The sequence below is a fragment of the Thermobia domestica genome, chromosome 15, assembly GCF_964235325.1.
Source record: "Thermobia domestica chromosome 15, izTheDome1.hap1.1, whole genome shotgun sequence".
Taxonomy (NCBI): Eukaryota; Metazoa; Arthropoda; class Insecta; order Zygentoma; family Lepismatidae; genus Thermobia; species Thermobia domestica.
This window is the reverse complement of record NC_137468.1, coordinates 154,744,457-154,770,472: the sequence shown is the minus strand read 5'-3', so window position 1 is coordinate 154,770,472 and position 26,016 is coordinate 154,744,457. Positions and strand designations below refer to the sequence as shown.

The 26,016-nt window shown below is 35.0% G+C and overlaps 1 protein-coding gene across 5 annotated transcripts in view; it reads right to left on the bottom strand.

Moving 5' to 3' along the window:
* Window positions 1-24,333, bottom strand: part of LOC145671312 (uncharacterized) — a 220,144-nt gene extending 195,811 nt beyond the window's left edge. For 2 of the 5 annotated variants that reach the window (XR_014128503.1, XM_081740289.1), the window contains exons 1-2: window positions 24,087-24,322; window positions 7,863-8,241 (exon numbers count right to left, since the gene is read on the bottom strand). Coding sequence is in view for 3 of the 5 variants with exons in the window: in XM_081740289.1 (XP_081596415.1) it covers window positions 7,863-8,236 (374 nt within the window). In the remaining 2 variants the exon portion in view is untranslated. Of the gene's footprint in view, window positions 1-7,862; window positions 8,242-9,143; window positions 9,409-24,086 lie in introns of those variants that run through there. The other 3 variants (XM_081740290.1, XM_081740294.1, XM_081740293.1) reach the window with 3 other exon arrangements.
* Between the last annotated feature and the right edge of the window lie 1,683 nt (window positions 24,334-26,016).

Below are 26,016 nucleotides of genomic sequence, written 5' to 3'. Positions count from 1 at the left end.
GCAAACCATTTATGGAATTACTGGTGAAATAATGTGACAAAGGTAGGTTGTGATGTGAAATGAAATAGATTGTGAGAAAGCAAGCAGATACACAAACACACATACACACACACACACACACACACACACATATATATATATATATATATATATATATATATATATATATATAAATGAATTACGTTAAATTAATTTCGAAAGAAATTTTTTTGTTAACCAAAAGGAGTTAATTCATACACTTAATAACACCTTCGATTCGAAAATGAAATATTTAAGTTTAACGTACTATAATTATGCCATTTAGTCTCAGATACGGATGATTGAGGATGTGATTGATAACGGAAAAATTAGTAGAATGAGACTGTGGGAGTAAACGGGAGTACTTCAAGAAAACCTACAGTCATTATGTGCACCACAAATTTACTTGACTGGTGATCGAAGATTGAACCCTACGCGTAAGACGTAAGGGCTGTACTAGTGAGCCATCGTGTCAGCCTTCACTAAAACTAAAATTGACAATTAATTATAAATATTTAAAAAGGAGATATTGAATCCCCAGTTAGCAAAGACTTAAAAATGAAGAGTTTTGCAACAGTTTGTGTACAAGCATTTCAAAATAAGGGTAACAATTTTAAGGAAATACCGTAAATGTTAATTGACTTCCTTAAGTTTAGTTAATCAAATTTTGCTAAAATTTATTTATAGCGTTAATGACCAGTGCTCTGAATAACATTTGGGAAAGAATTAGCAATCACACCATTTAAGATCGGAAACCGCACACACTCATTTACTTCCAAGAAAAACACTACGTGGAGGTTCCCTCGTTCAAAATACCGCATCTTACTTGTTAGTAGGCTCCAGTTACAGGAAGTACGCGTTATTCTAAGCCGATAGTTGAGTAACACAGCATTAGCTTTTTTAACCGCTTGACTAGCGAATTAGCTACACTTACTCTTCTGTTGTCGGTAGTTTGTGAGCCAGTGTAAGTTAAAAGTATCTAAAGCCGAAGTTCAATATTCCGTTTTTCACGAAAAGCGAGACACTACCTAACTAAACAGTAACTGTTCTGGTGCAATTAAAGTAACATGGAGCTAGTATCTTTTCACCATGTCCTTATGCGTTGCAATATATTGAACCATATTTAAACCAAGCTGAGCTGTGTGTAAAATACAGTAATGAACTCGCAGTAATAAAAGAATAAACTATATTTATCAAATAATATTTCACTCATTGCACTATATATATAAACGGAAAATCAGAACTTGGTGGTGACAAATGCCATGAAGAAAAGTTACATTCGTGTAGCAAGGAAATGGATCAACATACAATTTGGTCCGCCGTGTTACCCTCGTAGGAAGGTAGGAGCATAACATAAATCTGTAGCCCAAGCACACGCTACGGTGGTGATCAAAAATGCAAGTAATATGAGCTTCGTAGATTTCGACAAACCTCACGGTGGAAGCCAAAATTAGTTAATTTGCCTTAAGATAAAGGGCAGAAACAAAAATATTGCTGAAACCATCAGTAGCTAGTAAAAAACGAAGGTAACGTACTCTGTAAAGAAGCTTCTGTGCAGAGAAATTGACTGATGAGTAAGTTAAACAATTATGTTCTAACTTGAATTAAGTTTGCTACGGCATAGTCGCAACAATATGATAAGCACTCCATTTGGAATAAAAAGTGCACAAACAAATTTTCCTTTACAGCTTGTTGTGGTAGTGCATGCGCCTGCGTGGTCCCGGGATAAACCGTGAATGAAGGAGTCTTAAAATGTAAATGTAAACCATAGTACATATTCCTTGAATTAGTTGACTAGGTCCAAGATTTAAATACACTCTAAGTGCTGTACAAAGAATTTAAATTTAAAAAACAATAAAACAAATTCGTACCCCGCTTCAACAAAAGGAGAGACGGTTCCGGAAATACGTACAAGTTAGGATAATTATCGCTACTGTGTTGGTTATATGAATGTGTACACTGTTCTATGTTGTTACCTAAAAACCGAAATATGTGTAAAAACCGAAGTTCAAGCAGCAAATAAGAACTTTCGAAGTATAGGAGCCCTAAAAGTAAGTTCAAGTTGTCGAGCGCCACCACAAAAGAATTTGGAGCGGCAATGATCATGATTACCAATATACAGCTGGGCACAGAGAAGAGCCTGCATCTTCGAGAGAATATTGTTAACAGCGAAATCAAACTGATATTAAGAAAACTACTTTTGTCAATATCACTTTCTTGTACAAATTGCTGGGAAACTAGAACACGCACCTACCTTTAGATATGCTAATCTATAAACCTGTTTATGGATTGCATCATGTAGCTACAAAGAGTCCAGTTATATAGCTATTTTAAAAATTCAAACGAGCAAGTTGTTTCGTAAGCCTGCTGTATGTCCAAAAATATAGCAACCAGATGCTGACAATGAAAGGAGGCTTTCCTCACCCTGGCTATTGAGATATGAAAGATTGTAATGCACCTGAAACACCGAAATCTATACTCAAACTCGCCCAACAAAGAGTATGACATTACTCCAGGTGTTCATTCGAAAAGCTTACATCTCACAAGAGTAGAGTGTCTGCTGTGGAACGACTGAAATAGAAACGGAAACGCCAACATCAGCTAACTAATGGCAGCGTTAATGTAAGCGTAAATCGCGCGAGACGTCGCACAATATAAGAGAGAAACTCAGTCCCAGTAGGAGTCATGTATACTTTATGAAAGGCAAAGATCTATTGGATTGCCGTGAAAAGTACGTTTTAATCTTCTAAATCAAGCACAATATTAATTTAAAAAATGCATCGAGCACAAATAAGAAACAAATTATTTTGGACCGAATATTGTGGAGAATCAAATATAAAAAGCAGAAGAAACATAGCGGCGGAATATTTTATTTATTCCGGTAGTGTTAGTCTACAGGATCCATTTATCGACAATAGCAGAAATAGTATGAGTAAAATAAGAACAGTGGTCATTTATGCAGCAAATTCGACATCAAATAATAATTATAGGAGATACGTTATGTAATCTTTCTAATGTTAGTGCTCTCAATATTTAATAGGATATCTAACACGGGCGCCAAAGTGCGATGAGAGCATTTCATGGATTTTTGCAGACGACAACGGAATTCGCTGTTATAGACCATTGCCTCTGCATTCAGAAATAGAACCGTAAGCAATGGTAATAAATCTACTGGAAGATATATAAATCAAGAGGATTTACTTCACCGAGCTTCCACTGTCGGCCTTCCGCATAAGTTAAAGCGTGAAAGATGGTATAAATTTAATGATCACTATTTGTACTTTTCAGGTGAAGTACGCCACAAGAGAGAGTCCTATATACAACTAAGGAATTGATCTTTAAAAAATTTGAGTTGAGTTGAGTTTTAGTTAAGCGTCCTGTTCAGCAGCGAGGCTATATGAGACGTGGACCTACTGATTAACGTGGAATCCGAACCACATGAGCTCCCGCCGGGAATCGAACCCGGGCCTCCCACGCCAAAGGCGCGTACGCTAACCGCTTAGACACGAAGGAGCTCTTTAAAAAAAAATTGAGTAGAACTATTGTAAGTATGAGTAGTACTATGGTAATTAAGAACAAGCATCCCACTCATACGATCAGCAATTCCGATGGAGCCCCACGGAAGATGTTGTACATTGAGTTCTATGACAATCAACTCATTCGGTTGAAGTAGGTTCTAAAACTGCATCAGACCAGTTATCAGATAGTTGATATGCTGTGCAACCAAAGGTATGCATATCAGATCATAACGTTTTCTTTTCCTTTAAATTCCCTTGGTTTTACCTCGTTGAATTCGGGAAGTTTTGATGAATTACTACTTGGGTTTGGTTACAGGAAGGTAACCAAAGAAAAGTATATGATTGTAATACCCGAACTGGCAGAAAAACTATTAATAAAAGACGTAACGAGGAATGTTAGTCTATTTAATCGTTATAATTTTAAAATATTAATAATCGATCAACTTTTCGACTTAAAAATGACTGCATTTTCCTCCTGCGGAAGCATGTTTTGACCATACACTATGCACAAACAAAATTACGGCATGTATGCACTGATTATCGTACGATTTCCAACTATCAGAAAATGAGTCTCCAAGTAAGCAGAGTTAAATTCATAGAGAGCTAAGTTCATTCTTTATGATTTAGGAATCTGGAAGGCGGTCTCTGTTTTTGTGATAGAAGTGTGCCATGAGTATACTTCTAACAGCTCCACTAGAATAACCAGTAAATTGGATTTTTCCGGAAAAAACTAAATTTGTGGAAAAAAATCAATAAAGCGCTTGTTGTACATAAAAATTTGACAAGGTTAAAATCGACTTTTGTCCCCAATATTAATGAGTTGATTTCACTATTATGTTGTTGAAGAACATTTTTAGTTTAACTTTCTTTGTTTTTTCACCAAAAAATTCTTAGTATCGCAAATATTTAAACTCAATGAAGTGGGCTTTCGAATGAAGATAGCGATCTGTTTTATATGAAGTCTTATTCTGAAGTCTCTGATCAAAAAAAAAAAAAATCACTTACAGTCTGATTTAAATAATAGTATTACTCAACAAACATAGGAGTGCTGTATTTGACGCAAATACCGGGCGAGAGTTGCGGGACAGGAGAGTGGATGGTCTCACTGTTCCAGTTTATCCAACGTTTTTTAAACTGTAGATGTTGTAAGCGGCTTAATTTGTTTGGAATTAATAAATAATCTTCTTAATTAGTTGTTGAATATACATATAATTGTCGATTCTTCCATTAATAAGGATTTATTCTCGATACCAATATATGTGTGGAAATTACTAATGCACAAACAACTTTTGACAATCGCCAATTTCTGTGAATTTCTACCATGCATTAAGCAGCTTCATGGTACTATGTCCTATAAAGAACTGATTCTCAACTGCTACCTGCAATAGCATAGTGGTACAGATTGCAAACAACGTCAGATCGGAGCATAAACTAAAATGTGTTAAAAAAAATTCATTCCAGATTCGTTTGAGGTCACAACGTTAGCTTGCTTTTCTTATATTTTCAATTACTACCACAGTGTAGAGTGCAGAATAAATATTCTCAAACTCTTACATGCTAAAGCAACCGATAGTACAAACTCTCATACAAAATTAGACTTCGTTTGTACAGAAGGTATTTCTGTTCTAGAATGTTTGGTTTGTATGCACCATGTCGAGTAAAATGACAAAAGACCCATTATAAACAGCGGATATATCTTTGACTTTGCGTTCAACTTCGACCGAATGACACTGATACTTTGGTAGAATTTGCTGATTACCCTGCAGAATATCATCGCCAACGTCATCAAGTAAAGATGGAGGGAGGATGGGAGTACTCCCCAGTTTCATGTAAGTAGTAGCTCTGAGGTTCAATTTTTGTTGCTTTTTATGAAAGCAGAAAAATTACATACTGCTGGGAGTCTTCTTTCATGCTTCAGGAATGCGCCGACATGTTTTCAGCTTGGCAGAAATAGGAGTTATTGAAGGGAACGGAGAGAATTATCATGTGGTCCTCAGGAGTAAGTTTTTGATAGTGATACCATGAAGTAATAGTTCTTTACACCATTTTGATAGTATGGATAGAATATAGAGCAATACAGGAGCATAGAAATATAGAACGAATCGTACCGAACGTTTTACTTCCTCTGATGGAGATTCGTTTGAAATGTACAATCGAAGTAGTTGGTTAGATTTAGCTACACATAATGCATTGCTTATGGCACATAGATGTGAAGTTTTGAACTATTAGAGAACAGGGATCTGAATTTTGTGCCCCTTACTGAGTTAGTATGTATGTCCTTAGTAAATACAGCTGATCAGAAATTAGATCTTTCGTCAATGGCTTAGGAATATCAATTACAAAGCGTGAAATAGGCTGAAGCATAGTAATGGACTGAGGATTAAAAAAAAAAAGTGTGGTAATAGGTCTTTCATGTGTCGCTAGATTAGTTGTTCTCTCATCAACTACACAACTTATTCAACCAAAGTATTCGTGTCATTTGGTCGATGTTGAACGCAATATCAAAGATGTATCCGCTGTTTGTGCTAGAGTGTTTGATCGTTCTTCTCGTCATGGTGCAATATTATAAACCAGACATTCTAGAACAGAAATATCTTCTGTACAAAGACTAATTTTGATAAGAGTTTGTGCTGCCAGTTGCTTCAGCATGTAAGAATTTGAGAATATTTACTCTGCACTCTACACTGAGGCACTAATTGAAAACAACAAAACCAAGAAAATGTTGTTAGCAACAAACGAATCTGGAATGAATTATTTTTAACACATTTTACTTTGTAACTGAATAGAGCTCCGATCTGAATTTGTCTGGAATCTGTCCTACTATATTACTGGACGTAGCAGTTCAGAATGCGTATACAATCTGTACTTCATATCTGGGTGTAATTGATGTAAAATCCATCTCTTCAAAGTTCGCCTCAATAGACAGCACTTAAACGTAAAATTCTTTTTGTCCCACTATCAGGACGCCACGAAGCACAAATTTCATGTATCGTTACCCATTAAAATGTTACCTGAATTCAACCCACCCTATTTTTAATAGTAGTGCGTTTATAAAAATAATCATTACTGTTGACATTACTCAACAGTGAGACAGTAGGTACTGGTAATTTCCACGGCTTCTGTACATTTCGGCACTTATTTTAGTGCCACATTTATTGTTTCAACTCTTCGGCTTGCTAATGGAAATGTTTATCTTGTCTCCGAAATTTGCAATTAGCGCATGCTATTGGGTCCAGTAATAATATGTGGTACCTCAATACGTAAAATTATGTAGATAGGGTAGGATCGAAAGAACTTTGTGGATTTTAGGAGACCTCCAAATGAGTCAAAGTTCAGGAGGGTTGAGGGGAGTCTAAATGAGATTTCCAACATGTACCCTCCTCTGCCGGGTTGAGAGTATATCTTGGATTTTAGTACTCGGAGTGTTGGAAACCCTCTGGACAAAAGGAGTATTTAACCTAGCCTTGACGCTTCGTAGCCGACACCAAATAACAGTCCACTCCTCCTGGATTACATCAGCATGTATAACTGATGAAATAAATAGCGGACTTATCGCGCAATGTAAGATACAGTTGGATGTTAGCAATTGCTATGAAAATATTGAAAGAAACCTGTGAGTCTTGGTTGAGAGCTCACTGCAAGTTGATCCTATCAATCATACTGGAAAATATTATCCTCACAAACTTTTCTTATGGTGGCATTTTATCGAAAAGAAATTCGAGAGCACGGGAGAGGTAAATTTGAGCCAATTGAAATAATGCTGGTAAGGACACAATTGAAGGCTGAGTGAATTGAGATAAAAGCTTGTGTACGAGAACTCGGTAATCTGTGGCTAATGGTTGATACAGATTACTGCCTAGTGCTTTTAAGATCAACCCGAAAATACCAAGCACAGCTAAGAGACAGCGATCTCCAGGAGTTGTTAGGTATTTATGAATTTCTGTACGAGGACATTTCTCTGTGTATCAGGCGAATCCTGATTTTGTAATTTATTAGTTTACTCTGACTACATTGAGTTTCAACGTAATAAATATTGATAATGACAATGATGTATGGCAGTGAGGTCAAAGGTAATAAGATTTCATCACAGTAAAAAGTAGATCCAATATTCAGGGAAACGTGGAGCACTTCCATTGTGTAAGTCAGACAAGTGTGTTTCGATGCTTGCAAAGCTAGGCCATTGATTGTGCCTTATTTTATTCAATTCTCTGCTACTTCACTAGTTAAAGCTAGACAAAGACAGGGTAATTATCAAAACAATGCAAGCGCTGAAAGAAATATTTATATAAACAGTAACTCTGAAGAATTCAACACATGGAAACGTACCTGATTCCAGGACTACTGCCACCTTTTTCTTGACAATCAATTTGCTGAAAGTTCTCTTCCGTTTGATCCCCAGTAATGACAGACATGTGTTGGGTAGAAACTCCCATATCGCATTCAAAATCATTCGTTATAGCTTCTCCCAAAATAGATACTTTAAAATCATTATCGGTCTGCGTTCCACTTTCTTCTTCTTCGTTACATTTTAAATGTGACATACACGACGTTGAAAGCAGATGCTGATGCTCAAAATAATTAGAGCTACTATTACTTAGTTCATAATTACAGCCCTTACTACACTCACTTTCTGTTTTCATTTCAATTTTATTACATACTTCATAATTGCAGTAGGCAATAGACACATTTTCTGTTTTCATTTTAACTGAAATAGAAAAACAGTTTAAGAAATCGAAAATTATTTCATTCAAACAGATGTTTACGTTAGAGATTTAAAACCTACAAGAGTAAGCGTTTGAATGAAATGAACAATTCTTAAAGCAGTAAGAAACATTATTCATTATATTACATTCAACAAACCAAGACCTAAAAACATGACAAACTTATCTACTACATTCAAAAACATCTCTGATAGCTCATAATATTAGACTATAGAGGCAATTTGTATCATCGGAGCTAAATGATACGTCAATGCATCGACGTAAGAAATTTACGCGGATGTGGATATCCGCTGCATTATAGCTTTTTGAGGGTGTATTTTAGATGTGCTGCTAGCGCATAAAACTACAAATACTTCTGAAGACACGAGTATTGACGTTAGGAAGTAGAGTATGTAAGATTAAGGAGCAAATAACCACTAAAGCAAAATTGTTTCACCAGATTTTTTTTTGTAAAAACTCACATGTGACAACATGTAAATTTCTTTTGCGTAACTTGTATTTTAACCAAAGACGCTTACAAGTAGCTTACATTTATTGAGATTAAGAGATTTTTAAAACAGATTTGCTCTGAAATTAACAGAGATATACCATATGAACAACTTGATAATCTTCTTGTTACAAAATTTGATTGCGAAAGGGACCTTAAATGTATAGGTTTTAAAGGTTTTCGTTATCTTTTTTTTTCCTTTCTTTGTTTTTTGCATGAATTTTATTCCATTCCTTTGCATAGTTCATTTACAATACGAAAGAATCGTATTTATTGCCTAGGAGAAGTTTTACTAATATGATATAATATATATAGCTCACAAAACATAAAGATTTTAATGTTAGACACTTTTGAAGTCAAAATTGTGGTAGGAAAAAATAAGTTATATGTAATTTTTACCTTATTGTTTGCTGATGCGAATTAAGATACGGCGAATACAATATTACGTATTCGTGCACACCTCTAACCATGGTATTATTGAGGTGAATTGTATCATGATGAAAAAGGTTTGAGGTAAGTATGACTTACTTTTTATTACTTCTTGAAAGAAATTATGACATTATCATAATATTTCCGAAGACATTTACAGAGGTTATTTGGTTTATTTTTAATGTGACAATGCTCCAATTCAACAGGTATGGAACAGCAGATTAAGGTGAAATACCTGAAAGAAGGCGGTTTATGAAAAATAAATTATTTAGCATAGTTAATGGTTCAGATAATTACGCATAATCCCATAAATATTAACTAACAACGTAAGTTGTCTTTTAGTGATGTTTTTAAAATTTTTCCTTTAAAAGATAGTAAGGGACGTAATAATAGCGTCTGTAAGGAAAAAATAAATGTGTAAGTAAGACATATCTTTACTTTTCCTAGAGAATTATACGTAAACGCTTTTCAGTCCAAGAATTTGGTTCATTAAAAGTACGATTAGTGTAAGTTTTTTATTTGGTAATAATGAATAATTACTTGGTTCATCGTTTTATTAATTATAATCAAGTTGGCATGCCCTAGTCGCAAGCTGTGACAAGTATTCAAATAAACTAAGTGCAAACAGAAATTCTACGTTTTTCATTCTGTAAGCTACACAACAACTAAAATCTGTTGCAGGCAACCTGATAGATATTCCCCTACCTCTCACCACTTACCATTGCAGAAGGGGAAGGATAGTCGTTGACCATCACAGGGAGGGAAGCTTTCTACTAAACAGAATCGTGTAAACTCTAAATTCGTACGTCAATTCGCTCGCACCCAATGTTGAGAAAGCACTGCTGTTCTTTTTACCTATCAATGCCGAGTAAAAAACAATTACTCTTTTTAATTTTTGTTTGTAGAAAAGTATTGCATATTATTTATGTACTAGTAAAACATTTTATTGTCTTAACAAATATCGAAAACATTAAATCAGTAAGAGTTCAATCTGCCCAATTTTGTATGAATGTGAAACTAGATCCGTAACACGAATACACGAACAGGAACTGCGGGGTTTCTAAAATAAAATATTAATAAACATATTTGGAGCAAAAGAGGCATACATTCAGGTGAACTAAAACGCTATACAAGCTTTTATTTCACAACAACTAAGGGCCATCGTGTATTATAGAAATAATAAAGTTAATACGTATAAGATAAGCGTGACACGTTGCTTGTATGTGAAACACGCACCAAATCACCAAGTCCTACTCAAAAAGCCTTAGCGAAGGAAACTATTAGCTGGCCGAAAGAGAAGGCTTTCGGACAATGTAAAACAATCTTTAAAGGATGGTTGATAACAAACACGGCATATTCACTTTTTGCAGGTTAAAATCTAATCGAAAAGTTTTTCTGCTACGATAAGCCTTTGAGCTGTTTAAGCCAAAGCGTTCGCAATTTTTGTATAATTGAACGAACTCGTATTTATCGTTACTCTTTCTATTTTATACAATAATCAACTCTTGCCACAACATTACAAAACCAGAGGGAGCTCATGTTCGGATTCCACGTTAATCAGTAGGTCCACGTCTCATATACCCTCGCTGGTGAAAGGGACGCTAAACTAAAAACCAACATCAACATTACACAATCCTGCCCGTCTGGGGCCGGGGTGACTCAGTGGTAGAGATTTTAACTAAGGTGCATGGGGTCCCTGGTTCGATTACAGCTCAGCGAAGTGAACTTTGTGGGGACAAACGCTGCGTGCCCGGTTACCTTCGAACCTCCCGTTTCCCCCACTTTCTTCATTCCAACACTTCATTCACTCTCTTAATTACTTTCCCCTTTATCCTAGCCGGCATAACTGTGCGACGGAAAATTCAAAGATTTCATTTTATATTCTGGACGATATAACCGTCTCTCGCTTGCAAGTTAATTACTACAAATTATTATTCCAATTAATGAAGACCGATAACATTTCTAAAAGACAATAAAAAGTCATTTCTCTCTCTTCTGCAACAGGCGCACAGCAAACAAAATTATTATTGGAAAACAATTATATATATATATTTCTCTTGTTTTAATGTAAGAACATCTGTTAATAAGAGAGGAAACGAGAAGTGGACTTTTAGCATTTCATGTTCTATTGTTATCATCTTAACACTCTAATAATGTACCCATACATATTGTACTTGGTTTTCGATTTTACACCGTGTGCGTGTGTTTTCTCGGGGTTCTCCCGTTTCCTTCCACTTTCTTCATTCATTTCCATTTCCCTTCATTTCATTCATTCCTCAGCACCACCGTCTCCTTCAGCCTAGCCGGCATAAACGTTGGACGTAAAACTTAAAGATTCCATTTAATTTTTCCCATAATGTAGGGAGATGCAGCAAAGAGAAAGCTAACAGCAAACATGAAATTTCCAACCCTGGAAAGGAACTGAGCACCCAAACGTATTTCCACTGGTTTATGATCCAGGAAAATGGACTATAATTTATCTTTAGGTGTATATTTTAAACAAGATTCCTTTAAAACGAAGCTATCCAACACTTCAACTTGGGTCGGTAAAACACCTTTTATACATACCCGTACTAGGAATCCAACTCTGGAACACATTGAGAAAAACGATTTTTTTTTGAAGTTGGAAAGCGAGACGTGTGGAGTAAAACTTAGAAAGATTTCATTTTCGGTTTTCGTTTATATATTATGAAATTATTGTATCAATAAATAAATACCTATTCAATCAGAAACACTGCCATCCCTTGTTATTTCAACATTATGTCACAAGCCCGTCTTCGAAAAAGAAGGAAAATCAGCAATACAACTGGTCAATCAAATTTCCATTAAAACACGTGTTACTTACCTCACTAATACAGACAAATGTAATTGTTTTAAAATACTTAGTGTTATTATGAAAGTTGTAATTTATTATTTATACCATTTAGATACACTTTATACCTCTGTGTGCGCGGGCTGGTGGTGAAATACGGCACACCTACATTCACCTATACTTGAGCGTGGTTGGGGAAAAAACTTCTTCTTTTTCCTATCAGGTTACGTGGGACAGATTATAGTATTCGACGCTATGGGAATGATAACGAAAAATAAAATTGTTTTAGAAACGACCATCATCCAATAAGTACGGTGGAAAGTCACCTTCAAAGTCCTAATAACCTAAATTAGACTTAGGTTTCAGCAATACATGTCATTGAAAAAATTAATGTGTAGAAATCTTATAACATAAATGAGTCAAGGAGTACCAGGTTAATAATTGACGCGTTGAAAACGAAATGGCCAAATCAAACGAAACTAGTTTCGAAGAAAGAGGACTGAAAATTTGGTAAAAAGACATTTATGTCATTCTTGGAAACTGTTTAGCAAATAGAAAGGAAATTCTGAGATAGTTATATAGCAAACAATAATTTTAACAATATTTGGGAAAGTGATTAATATTCTATCTTGAGTATGTTGAATGTTGTTTGGATCAATCTTGCAACGACGATTTTGCGGTTCATCCCTTTTGCCAATAGAAGCTACCTTGTTAAATTGTAATACTTGCCCATACACCAGTCGAAACTTAGTGGCAGTGCGTTGGACTGGTATTGGGGATGTTCTGTGATTGAATTCCTAGCCGTCCATCCTGAGAATTTCCAGGGTGTATTTTAAGTCATGTCAGGTGAATACAGGGATGGAAGTAAACAATATATGCCCTAGCTGGGACCTTCCCATACGCTACCCTCCTGACCCGTACGTGGCTACATAAATTCAAAGATCATTTATGAAGGGTTTTCTTTTTCCTTGGTACGTTCACAATATTTGCGAAGTAATAGTTAATGTTATACTTTTGATTATGCTTACTCTAATAATAATCGGCTGGTTCCAGCAAATAATTTTAAAAAAGAGTGATAAAAATTACTATACAAGGACCATAACCTATTTCTACTAGAATTTGAACTTTTGCTTCACAAAATAAGTTTAATAACCGCAAACACATCATGCATGTAAATCAAGTATACTGCAGATTTGTCAGATCATTTGCCTGAAAAACATGCAATGAATATGGAATTAGCCATCTTAATTTCAAACATATATACCCTTAAGATCATTACAATAAATTACCTTGCTCATTATATCCAAAATATTGTCCCTTGGTACATAGACAAGCCGTAAAGAAAGTTGAATTCTAATAAAAGGCTATAATAATAAAGTAATATTACCTTGTATGTAGAAACAACAGACTATAGTATATACAAATATGCTTGAGACTGCCTTTATATGCAGGATGAAAAAATAGTTTCAATGTCAAACGCAAATATTACTATTATACAAAAAAAAGGAATGGCCTTCCTGCTATTTTATTTCATCGATGTATGCAATTATTTCATGGTGCGCAAACCACTCTTTAGAAAAGTGACTTCAATTGAAGTGGCACGGAAATGCAAGGAACTGTTGGTACCATATCCCCTGGCATATCCTGCCCCTGGGGTTATACAACATCCGCTACTTCTATCCAGATATGTGCCTTATGATACGAATGACCATATTTACTCATATTTACAACCAACATTCATATTTACTTAAATGAATGAAAGAAAGTAGCTTTGTTTGCTTTAGGATTAGTAAAATACAATTACTTCTGACTAGAAAAATGGAATTTAGGCACTTGCTTTTCTTAGAAAGGAAAAAACACAAGCAAAAATACTAATTAGAAATATTCAGTCAAAAATGTTTGTCGCTTACGACGACACACTACAAATGAATATGAAACTACTAAATATGGCACCATTCTTGTCCTGAGACGTATGTCTATCTAGTGGAACTGATAAGGAAATGATCCAAGTTGCACTGATGGTCCAATCGTAACAAGAAATTTGCGATACAAACTATTAATTTTGCACATTCGGTTATATTACTGCTCCAACTTGCTCGTTAGAATTGATATATCGCGAGAACTTCGGATCCTGACCGCACACATCTCGAATTAGCCAACTCTTCCATTCAGTGTGGATGTAAAAATAACATGACTCAACCACCCATAATTTGGATTCGATCAATATTGCACAGGACAGAAGAAAAATGCGTTCATCTAGAAAGAGGAAGAATATATTTGGTTGATATAAAGGACAATAAAGATTTTATTTGAAACAAAATTGCACTCAAAATATTCATTTGGTCTGTCAGCGACATGGGTGTAAGTCAAAAAACAAGATTTCAAAGGTTAGGTGACGGAGGGCAGGTGATAATTTTAAATAAAAGGTATGTATTATCTTCGTAATTAACAAGTTCATGGAGAAAAACATGTGTTGTGTGAGACATCGTTTACGAAATAGCCACCATTTAATTCTGAGCCTTTTAATAAAAGTTATTTTACACTTTATTGTAAGACACTGGCGTTTCACGAAACCTCTCAGTAACATACAAAGATATAGAAGGAAAGTGAAATTCAATACTAGCTAAACAGATATATATATCGAAATAATATGGTAGTTCTTCCTTGTAATACATTCTTATTCACTACTATTTTTCTCCGAATGAACAATTATTATGGATAATTATTATATTTTATTTTGCTAAAATTAATTGGTTAAACTAATGAATATTACACTCAACCATTATATACCTCGGCCACATATTGGAATACAAAGAATGAAATCAAGATATTCATTAAATATTAGAAGATAGTGGAAAATTATAATCAAAGAATAACTATACCATTTAAGACCTCTGTATATGTGAGAGGTTTATCAAAGAAAAAGAAATGAAATATAAAATCCCACGATAGGATAAGGGAGATAGCGATTAAATATTCGGAATTATATGTTCCACATGGATAAGCACTTAAATTCAATCAACTACAGAAAGTTACCGTTCGATGCAACGCATTATTTATTGGTAAATAGTAGGCCAACTTATTTTATGATGGCGGTTAAATTACTCTTCAGACCCTCAATTGGATATTGAGTTCAACGAAAAGTCCTCCTTACATAAGCCAAAATAATCTAGCAGGTCTGTATTTTAGGTGGTGCGTTTCCATTACGTAACTCGGATCACTTTCAATATGGTTCACTAGTAGAAATTCTAACCACGATATCATTCCACTACATGTACTGATTTATCTTCCCTGTATCAAACATATTTCGTAAACTGTCCTTCACGTAAAATGTGACGACTAGTAGATACAACTCTTCACACTTATATTTGATCCGAAAACATTTTGACCACGTTCATCATTGCCATTTCGAAGTCAATCACAATAGTCATAATATTTAGAGATACACACTTTCGGAACTGTATAACTGGTACGCATCGAAGGTCTGTGTGACTTCTAGAAGGCACAATACACTACATCCTTTAAACATGCCAATTATGTGGACTAACTTCAGTAAGTTTAAAAGTTGGGTTCGAAGCTTTCATCTTCATATTTATTCGTAACTGACAGACTTTTCCAGCTTCTTCGGTAGTGCGACGTTTATGTTCTACACGATGTTCTGCGATGATTGACTCTTGAATCTAGTCTTTTTTAATGGTATATAGTCAATTTTGAATAGAATACTATATACTGAAAAATGATGTGTATAAAATACAGTATATTCTATTACTTTAATTTTGCCGTCTTGGATTTTATCGGTTTAGCAAAAATTTTGCTTGAATTTTGTGCCTGTCCCTGGAGAAATCCTGTGTACGCTACTACTCAGCAGTAGTGAGTGCATGAGCTTTCTCATCGTTTTGTCTTCCCTCTGATCGTACGTTTCATTTCACTAATCGTTTGAGTCATCCAGTTTCATTTACTACATATTCTGAGTATGATCGGGAAGACTGAAATTACATTTCTTTAACATAACGTTAAGAAATTACGTAAACTAGCAATGATTAAAGTTATATTACTACTGATAACTACTTCCCCTACGACACTAAGAACTGGGTAAAATACCCTCCATTTACATTACAGACGCAAAGATATGCTTCTAACCTGTCAGCCTGTAACTACTATCTTTCTTCCATAAAGCAAATCTACATATAATGTGAAGAATTTGAGTAAACCTTAAGCAAAGTGCTTTTGGAAGTCTTGTTTGTACGCATTCTTTCCGTACTTCATGTGGGTTATTAAGGAGTTTATCAGGCAAAAGCATACGTCGGGATCATTAATGGTTGGAAACGAAATAAGTCTTTCTGTTACGCTGTGGCTTTCAGATTGTCCAAAAAACCCGGAAGTTTTACTGCTTCCGTTTAACTAGTGCTGGTTTAGGTGAACATACCATTCCATCCTGTAACTTTGACGGTTCTCTTCTAGTACGTGAAAAATAAATCTTTCCACCACAATACGAGTCATAAATTTATGATATTATCACAATTCAGTTTGCATCGCTTGTGTTAAATATATATACTGCTGAATTAACTGCAACTAAGCCTGCCCTCGAGCATGCGATTAAACTTTCGTTACCTCGCATGCTGGTTTGCACTGACTCTCGGAGGGCAGTTATGAGCCTACAGAATATCTTCGGTAAGTACACCCTCGTTCAAGACTTTCTTGTAAGATGTCACCAACTAGAGCAACGAACTTGTGCCGCTGTCTGCTTGGTGCCTAGTCATGTCACCATTCGGAGAATCAAAAACGTGATAGAGCTTCCAACCACGTGCACTTGTTCGAGATTGTATTGAAGCATAGTCTTCCTCGCTCCGATTTCTGTAGCCATTTCCACTCACTGATTCCTTGTAGTTGGCAAGCATATTAAGACCAGGAAAATGAAAATAAACTTCACGCACTTAAGCCACGCACGTTCTCTCGCCCTACACGTCAAGATGAAGAGCTCTTTATTGTTCGCGTATCGAACAGTCTAATCTCACACAGTAATTTGCTGCATGGTTTGAGTCCTCCGTATTGCCCTACTGAGTATTCGGGACAATTTTAAAATGTTCTCAATATTCAGATCAGTCACACGTTTTGCTTACACTTGACTGTGCATTGGGCACTGATATTGATATTGTTGAGCGCGTACTTCCTTCTAGGCACGCTTGTAATATTGCTCACGTTCTATGAGTTTTTTAAGTCCTTTGCTGGTTTATTTATTGCCTCGGTGCTTATGTCTTCATTAAACCCAATCAATCAATCAATTTACGATATACTGTTTTTTGCATAAATTTCTAAAGTATTTCGAAAATCTTTCAACTTTGTCCTGGAGTATGCTATAAGGAAAATCAATCATTGCAGCACGATCTAAAGCAAAATGGTATTAACCAGGTAATGACATGCTGATGATGTGAATTCAATACGAGATGATAGAAGAAAAAACGAAAGAAATGCAGAGGTCATATTAACCGCTAGCAGGGACTTTGGTTCAGAAATAATACATAGAAAACAAAATACATGGAAGTCCGACGAGATCATAATACTGCAAACTATGGGTGCATTAATATATCAATCAATACTTTCGATAACGTGGATACTTTCAAATACCTAGGATCAATATTAACAGACAAAAATTATATTGACGAAGAAATACATATCGACCAAAAGCACCGAATTCGTGTTATAATTCAGTTCAAAATCATTTGTCATCCTGAATTCTGTAGAGGAACTTGAAGCTTAAAACATTCGAAACGATAATCAAGCCTGTTGTTCTGTATGGTTGCAAAAAAAAAAAATTGTTGCTTACTCTGAGGGGAGAAAACAGACAAAGGGTTTGGGAACAAGATTATGAGACGACTATTCAGACCCAAGAGAAACGAGAATGATGAATGGCGGAAATTTCATTACGAGAAACTACATAATTTGTACCGTTTACCAAACATTTTTAAGCTCATCAAATCTACGAGGCTGATGTGGGTAGATCACATAGCCAGAATGGAAGAAAGTAGGGATACTTTCAAAGTTTTAGCTGGAAATCCATTCGGCAAACGACCATTAAAATGATCCTAGAAGTAGATGGAAGGACAATATTAAGATAGATCTCCCAGAAATAGGAAAGTAGAAATTGTATCTAGCTGGCTAAGGATAGAAGTCAATGGAGAACTTTAGTGAACGAGGCATAGAATCTCCGGGTTCCATAGGCCATAAAGCTAGTTAGTTAATGCAGAAAACTAGAACGTACGCTTACCACAGTGATAAATAACTAGTAATATTTATTACTTGTCTGAAACTTAAATCATAAGCCATTATTGTTAAAGCAAATTTTACATGGATGAATACCATATTCACTAAACTTCTATAACTGAAATCCGAGTGTAACTAAACGAACTGAATATAAATCGTTAACATTAGTAAAAAGTTAATTATATTAAATGGAAAACGCCATCAGAATTTAATAATAAAAACAATAAGAAAAAGAAGAATTTTTGGACTGATCCAAAAGCGGATCAAAAGATAGCGGTCTTCGCCAAGAATTTTATGAATTATGGAAAAAAATCACAACTACTATCTCGGACAATAATTAGTTCTTTGATCAGAGGTCACAAATATTTGAAAGCCCTAAATCGAGTTTTCATTTTTTTTTTTTTTTTTCGGAACAAGCACATCATACAGAGCTTTCATTGATAGTTTGGGTCTGACTACAATATATTTAGCTCTCCAGATAAGGAGTATAAGAAAATTTTTGATTGAAATATATTGGATGAGAGGAAACAAAATTCTTGAAAGGCCCGTAAATATAGTTTTGGTATGTTTTACGGAATAAGTACATCATACTGACTTAAGTGATAGTTCGTGTTTCGATACGCTATTTGTAGTTAACTAGATATAAGTCCTATAAGAAAATTTTTGACTGAATGAAATATATTGGATCTTCGATCAGGTGCCACAACATTTTTGAACGGCCTCTAAATCATCCTTTGGTATTTTCTATGGAGTAAACATATTACACTAAGTTAAGTGATAGTTTGTATTTCAGTACACCGTATGTGAGGCGTACAAGAAAATTTTTGACTGAATGAAATGTATTGAAGCTTGGATGAGGGGCGACAACATTTTTCGACGGCGCCTAAATCGATTTTCCATATTTTCTATAGAATGACCACATCTTTTGATTCAATAAAATTAGAGCAAAGCAGATGAAAACATTCCGTTGATATATATATATATATATATATGCAGATTAAAACTAATTTTTTTCTTCTAATCTTCTGAAACATTTGACTAGTACGGCATAACAATATCGCGCTTACCATGGATGAAATTTAAAGGAAGTAGTAAAAGTAATTGTTGGAAAATTAATATTATTTCATGGCTTGCGTAACAACACAGCGTCACGACATTTGGAACAAAAATTACAGTAAAAAAGATACAAACTAACCTGTATTAAATGAAACTAAAAATCACGAATATGTAGCAGAGTTATGGCAAAGCTAAGATGGTACGTCCGCGTGTAAGCAAAATTGGTGACAGCGCGTGGGTTTTCACAGTGATACTAGTTCTTATAACGCACATAATGCTCACTTATACGTAGCGATGGCCAATGGAAATGTTCCCGGTGGGAAGGAAAATAAAAAATGTGAATATTCCTGGGTTTTTTCCTGGCATATACATTCCCGGGAAGGAATTTATTTCCATTTCTTTACATTATCTTCAAATTTAACAATTATATGATTAAACACTTTATTTTCATTTATTGTGATTTACTTCTAGGTTTTAAATAATTTGGAGGTTAAAGAAATTAAAATTCGTTAAGACTACTTTATATATCTAATAATATGATTCTTTTAGTTACATTTCCATTTGCTCTAAAAAGTGGAAAAGTACTAATTTACAAATGATGGAAACGAACCAGTCTGTAAAGTAATGTAAAAACTATGTAGAATTGAGATGAAGTACTATTAATGCACACCGAATTTCGACTGTCTCTGACTCGAGTTTCTGAAGAAGTACTCGGACTTCACATACATGTGAATTACCGCATTAAATTTCGAGAAATAGGTAGGAAGGAAGGTCGTATGTGGCGATGTTACGTGCAAATTATAAAGATAAGTCAGTACCTTGGAAATATTTTGAATATGAATATGTATGCCCAAAAGTTGATAAAATGGTGAGAATTATGTTTTCTGGCAGCTACTAAACCTACTTGTTTCTAACATTTAAAAAATGAATATGTTTATAATATCAGCAATAGAGTCAAATTTAGAAAATCCACTTACATATAAACCTGAACTGTTTACCGGTGTAAGAGTATGTGAACTTACTATACTATTTCTTCCACATATTTACTTGCATAGAACATATTGTAAGTAAATATATATTTATGCGTACTCTCTAAATATAATGAAATAATATAATACCGGTCAAAACATACATTTTAAGGAATGTTCTGGAGACAAAAATATTTACATACTGTGATAGAAGAAACGAATTTGCCTTTGAAATCGTAATATAGTAATAGAATGCAATTTTCATGTGATTGAACATAAATTCCCGGACAATTTTCATTTTTTTTGCATCTTCCCGGAAATATTCCCCAAAAATTTCTTACTGAGAATTTGCCCATCACTACTTATCCGTAAAATTTAGTTTCTGTACACTATGCGAAACACTCCCCGGCGAGAAAAAATCTATATTCAGTCCAGTCATCTTTAATCAGGGTTGGCAAAAACCATGATTTTTATTGAAAAAACGAAAAGACCAGGTTTTTTAGTTTAAACCCGGTTTTTTGGTTTAAATAATTTACTCTATGTATTTATATTAGATATGGACAGAAATTAGTTTGTTTCGCCTTGGTGTTATTATGGAACAACAAGGTTATGCTGGAAGTGGTCACATAAGCTTAAAGCAGAATCCAAACCGTTTCTCGGCTTACATCCAAGAGAAATTATCCATTTCGACACGAAACCGGGACTAATTGGTCACAAATGCGATTGCCGACTCCCTCACAAAGGACTCCTGATAAAAATACGTTGTACTGATCTTTACATAGGCCTAGTTGTTAAAATATAATATGTCAAGAGTTATTTCAGAAGAACAAAATGATAAACAGTTACATAAGTAAAAACATTATACTGAATTATATATAAATCGGGAAACTCCCGCCTTAGCCATTGGGAAAATCCTGTTATTACTTTAAGTGTATTTGTATGTAAAATTTTAAGGTCAACTTGATCATAATCACTACGCTAAAACTGATGTATTAAATTAAAATTTGGTATGTAGATATCATTCAATAAAATTAAAACAAATTCGAATCCAAGCTGATGTTGGAAGCTACGTAAGTAGTTGACACATTTTACCAATTTCTATCAATATATTTAAGCAACCTTGGCTTCTTTATAAAATAACAGGCATTCAGGCAAGTAGAAATATATAATTTGGTTTCCTTTGTATGTTTAGGCTTAACATCCTTATGAAATACCAAGGTTATCAGGGAGAAGACTTTCGCTCAAAGGGACACCTCGAATCGCTACTTGGTTTACACTTGAAAGATGGGTTGTGGTTCGACCGAGAATTGAACACGGGACCCCTTGATTAAGAAATGAAAAGTAGATAAACGGAATGAAGAGGGTGTGATATGTGGAGACGCCACCATGAAGTTCACACGATTTAAAGCATTTTTCGTTTTTTTTTCTTTTTTTTGGTTTAAACCATTTGGTTTTTTTGAAAAAACCAGCTGGTTTAAACCACCTTGGTTTAAACCAGCCAACCCTGTCTTTAATAGAGAATAATTGGTTTTAACCGTCGTAAACCACTAGCAACCCTTCATTAATAACCATAAAGGGCATCAGTATTACAAACTATTTAAATCAGTGCAGATTTATTGTACGGATCTATACATAAATTCAATGCATATTTACTTCTTTTTCAGTAAATCAACTTTTTGCATCTTACACAATCATTCTGAAGAGTGGACTTGCATTCCCCTATACATATTTACTTTAGAAGGGTTTCATTGTACTAAACAATTCGAACTATTGTACATAAACAACGACCAACTTGTGCTCCGTGACCATAAAAACACGAACCCTCTTTAATCGAGACAGAGCAGGATCACAGCAGTTGGCCCGAGCTTAGGCTAGTTTTAGACGGAAGCATTTATCGTAGCAAAAATCGTATCATTGATATCCTACCGTGTAAAGTAGCAAATGCTATAGCATTTCCCATGCCATGGCATATCCTATGGCATTTCTTGTCGATAGAACCTGCTCTATTTCGTAGCATTTTCCCCAGCATTTCTGCTTCGATTGCAGCGCCGTGGTGTGTTAAAAGGAAGCGAAAGATTTTGTTTCAAATATCCATGCTCTTTGTTTTGTATGGGAAATTGAATTGTAGTAAAGAAAAATGAGTCGGAGAAGGGATACTATTATTATGTTGATAAAAAAATATGAGGAACATCCTTGTTTGTACAAAGTTAAAAGCATGCAGTTTCACTATACGGATCCACAGAAATTCATTTAAAAAAACTTTTCGTTTCATTTATTGTACCTTCAGCAATCATTTCTGAGGTGTGCTCTTGCATTCTCCGGTGCAGGTTCACTTTAACAGGTGGCAACGTGTAGTTTTACTATACGGATCCATAGTATAAGTAGTAGTAGTAGTAGGAGGAGGAGGAGGAGGAGGAGAAGTAAGTAGTAGTAGGTGTATTAGTAGAAGTAGTAGTAGTAGTAGTAGTAAGAGTAATAATAGTAGAAGTAAGTAGTAGTAGTAGGAATAGGAGTAGGAGGAGTAAGTATTAGTAAGAGTACTTAGTAATAGTAACAGTAGCAGCACTTTGTAATAGTAATAGTAGTTGGAATAGGAGTAGGAGTAATAGTGGTGGTAGTAGTAGTAGTAGTAGTAGTAGTAGCAGTAGTAGGAACGGGGGGAAATTACAGACTTGCCAAAATTTTATGGCAGCTTCTTGAAGATTACGTGCATTTCAGGTTCGACTTTAATCTTTATATTTCCACGTAAATACGCATCTCAGATGTAAGTGCACACCATATTTCCATTACTTATACACTACTATATTATAATATTACAAATTTCTTCTGTAAATTTTAAAATCTATGGATCTGTATAGTATAACTGCACCGTTAAAAGTCCTTTGTATCATAATAAGCATATGCGAAAAAGGGCTTCAGAAGAAATAGTGACTTAAATATCTGTTTATAGTTTTGGAGCCATAATTGCGCTCTTCTGCAGTGATTTGTTTGCTACGTCACGACTAAATGCTTATCAAAATGCTATCGTGTAAAAGCACAATATACTTTTGATGCCATAGAATATTATACAAGATTTTTGGCAGCACATCTGGTACGAGAAATGCTACGATAAATGCTTCCGTCTAAAACTAGCCTTAAGCAACGGGGTGTGTCCGTAGAGAGCAGGCACTGTATATGGCAAAAAATTACTTAGCCAACGTGTTGAATCATATATTTTTATGTTACTGAAGATGTCAAAGATAAAATCCCGATTTGAAATGAAATGAAATGAAATCTTTGAGTTTTACGTCCCACGGTTATGCCGGTTAGGCTAAAGGAGACGGTGATTATGAGAAATGAATGAAATGGTGGAATGAAGAAAGTGGGAGGAAACGGGAGAACCCCGAGAAAACCCACGCACACGGTGTTTGTCCACCACAAAGTTCACTTGGCGGGAGCAGGGTTTGAACCCGGGACCCCATGCACCAGAGGTGAACGCTCTACTACTGAGCCACCGCGGCCCCCAAAATCCCGATTTCTTTTCATTGTTTGTGTATTTATGTTGCGAAGTAACGTAACACACTAATAACGTAAATTTCACAACTATGTGGATCACTTGACTTTCGGACATTTCTAAAGTTGCGCGTCGTGAGTTACTATACTGACTTCAATTTGTGTACTATGGAGGTCGAACTCCTGGATAACAGGTTCGACTTCTATTAATGTACTTTTACGTAGATATCCATCTCACTAGTAAAAACACAAGTCTATTAAAATATTATTACTAATTTGTTCTCTAATTTTAAAAAATTTGGGATCCATAGAGTAAACCTTCACCTTATTTCTCTTTCCTACGCAAATTCGTTCTTCTCAAACATATTTTTATATGCACTGTAAAATTTATACAACGTGGTATGCCTCAACTTGACCAGCAATATTCTTACTTCACAAGTAAAGTTCGTTAATTCAAAAACTTGTAGGAACTGACACTGTAAGGGAAGTAAACAAAATTTTATGAAACATCCAACATTAGTATATACCAGTCACCAGCGAGAGAACGTACCATATACCAAAACGACGCAGATGGCGCCATCGTTGCCACTATAAGTTTCTGTTTAGCACTAGATCAGATTCGAAATCCACTAAAATCGCTACCGTTAATATAATATATCTGTGTATTAAGCAAGGATGTTTCTGCGTAGCAATCTCCGTTTGAACAAGACACTATGGAAAAAAATAAAATTTGCTACATATTGTTTATATTAGGGATGGCCAAAATTTTCCGGATTCCGGAAATTTTAATTTTCGGAATCGGAAAATTTACTTTCCGGAATTGGGAAAAATTCCGGATTTAGGAAAAATTCCCGAATTCAGAAAAATTCCGGAATTCGGAAAAAATCCGGATTTCGGAAACAATCCGGAATTCAGAAAAATTCCGTAATTCAGAAAAATTCCGACATTCGGAAAAAATCTGGAATTTTGCCGAAATCCGGAATTTTTCCGATTTTGCTTTCCGGATTACAAAAAGTAAAAATTCTGGAATTGGCCATCCCTAGCTAGTAGCTGTTAAAAGAAAAGCAATAATGAATATATATACTTATATTATAGCACGGCCAACAAGATATGGTCTCTGACGTTTCTTACCACATGCGGTGGGACATTGCAGTCCCTACTTTGATAGCTACTAGTGTTACCAACCACGATCACTCTGTTTTATACTATTAATTAAACTGCCACTAATGTTGGACCGACAAAAACCTTGACACGCGAGTAGTGGCAATGTCACTGCGAGCTGTCAGAGACGTTCTCTTACTGGACGCACTATAGTTTCTTGTAGTTGCATATGTCTTTATCATTTACGTAGACAATTGCTACTGCAGTTATTTACTGCTTTATGAGAAAGGTTTTATTTTCACACGTAAAAAAGTCGCCGGTATGTCTCAAACATTATCGTGTTCCCACCTGCAGCTGCTTCGAAGCACTGCAAACTACTTTTTAACCAGACGAAAAGCAGTGAAGGAAAAGAAATAAATCTCAACAAATATTCTAATAACATTCGCTTATTGTCAACGTACCTATGTACAGTAAATACACATTTATAATTTTTGACTTTACGAAGTATACAATGTAATTGTTCAATAATTAACATAAGTAGGCATTCATTAATTTATATTAATATAATAATTAATAAAACTAATAAGCGGGTGATTGATGACTCAGTGGTAGAGTTTTCATCTATGGTATTTTAACCCAGGACATGTGGGTTTTCGATGGCTAATTTTGTGTTCGAAAATTTTCCCGGTGGTACTCTTGGTTCCCTTTCTTATATTTGTTCCATCATCACTCATTAACGAATTTAGTTTTTCAAAACTCTGTAGCCATATATTCATTCTGTCCGTTAGTGAAACAAACAGTCTCAAGAACTATCTGATGGATTACCATCAATTTTGGCCACGATGTACAGAGTCAATAGTTAAGAATCGAGTTCCCTGATGAATGTAATATTCAAACTGGAAGCGGTACAAATCAATCATTTCCGGTAATCATTATATAGTAAATATGGTAATAGATGGCGAGAAGAGGTTTCCAGTAATTGACATATATAACATTCATGTAGATAGAATGTTACCCAAGTTGTGCATCTGCTGAAAATAATAAGCTTAGGTATTTAGAGAGTATTTTCCGCTTTAGAAAATGTGTGCTTGGTAAACAATGTAGAGAATTAGCTGAGTAAGGCACGTAGCTGGAATAATGTAATAGGAAGGGG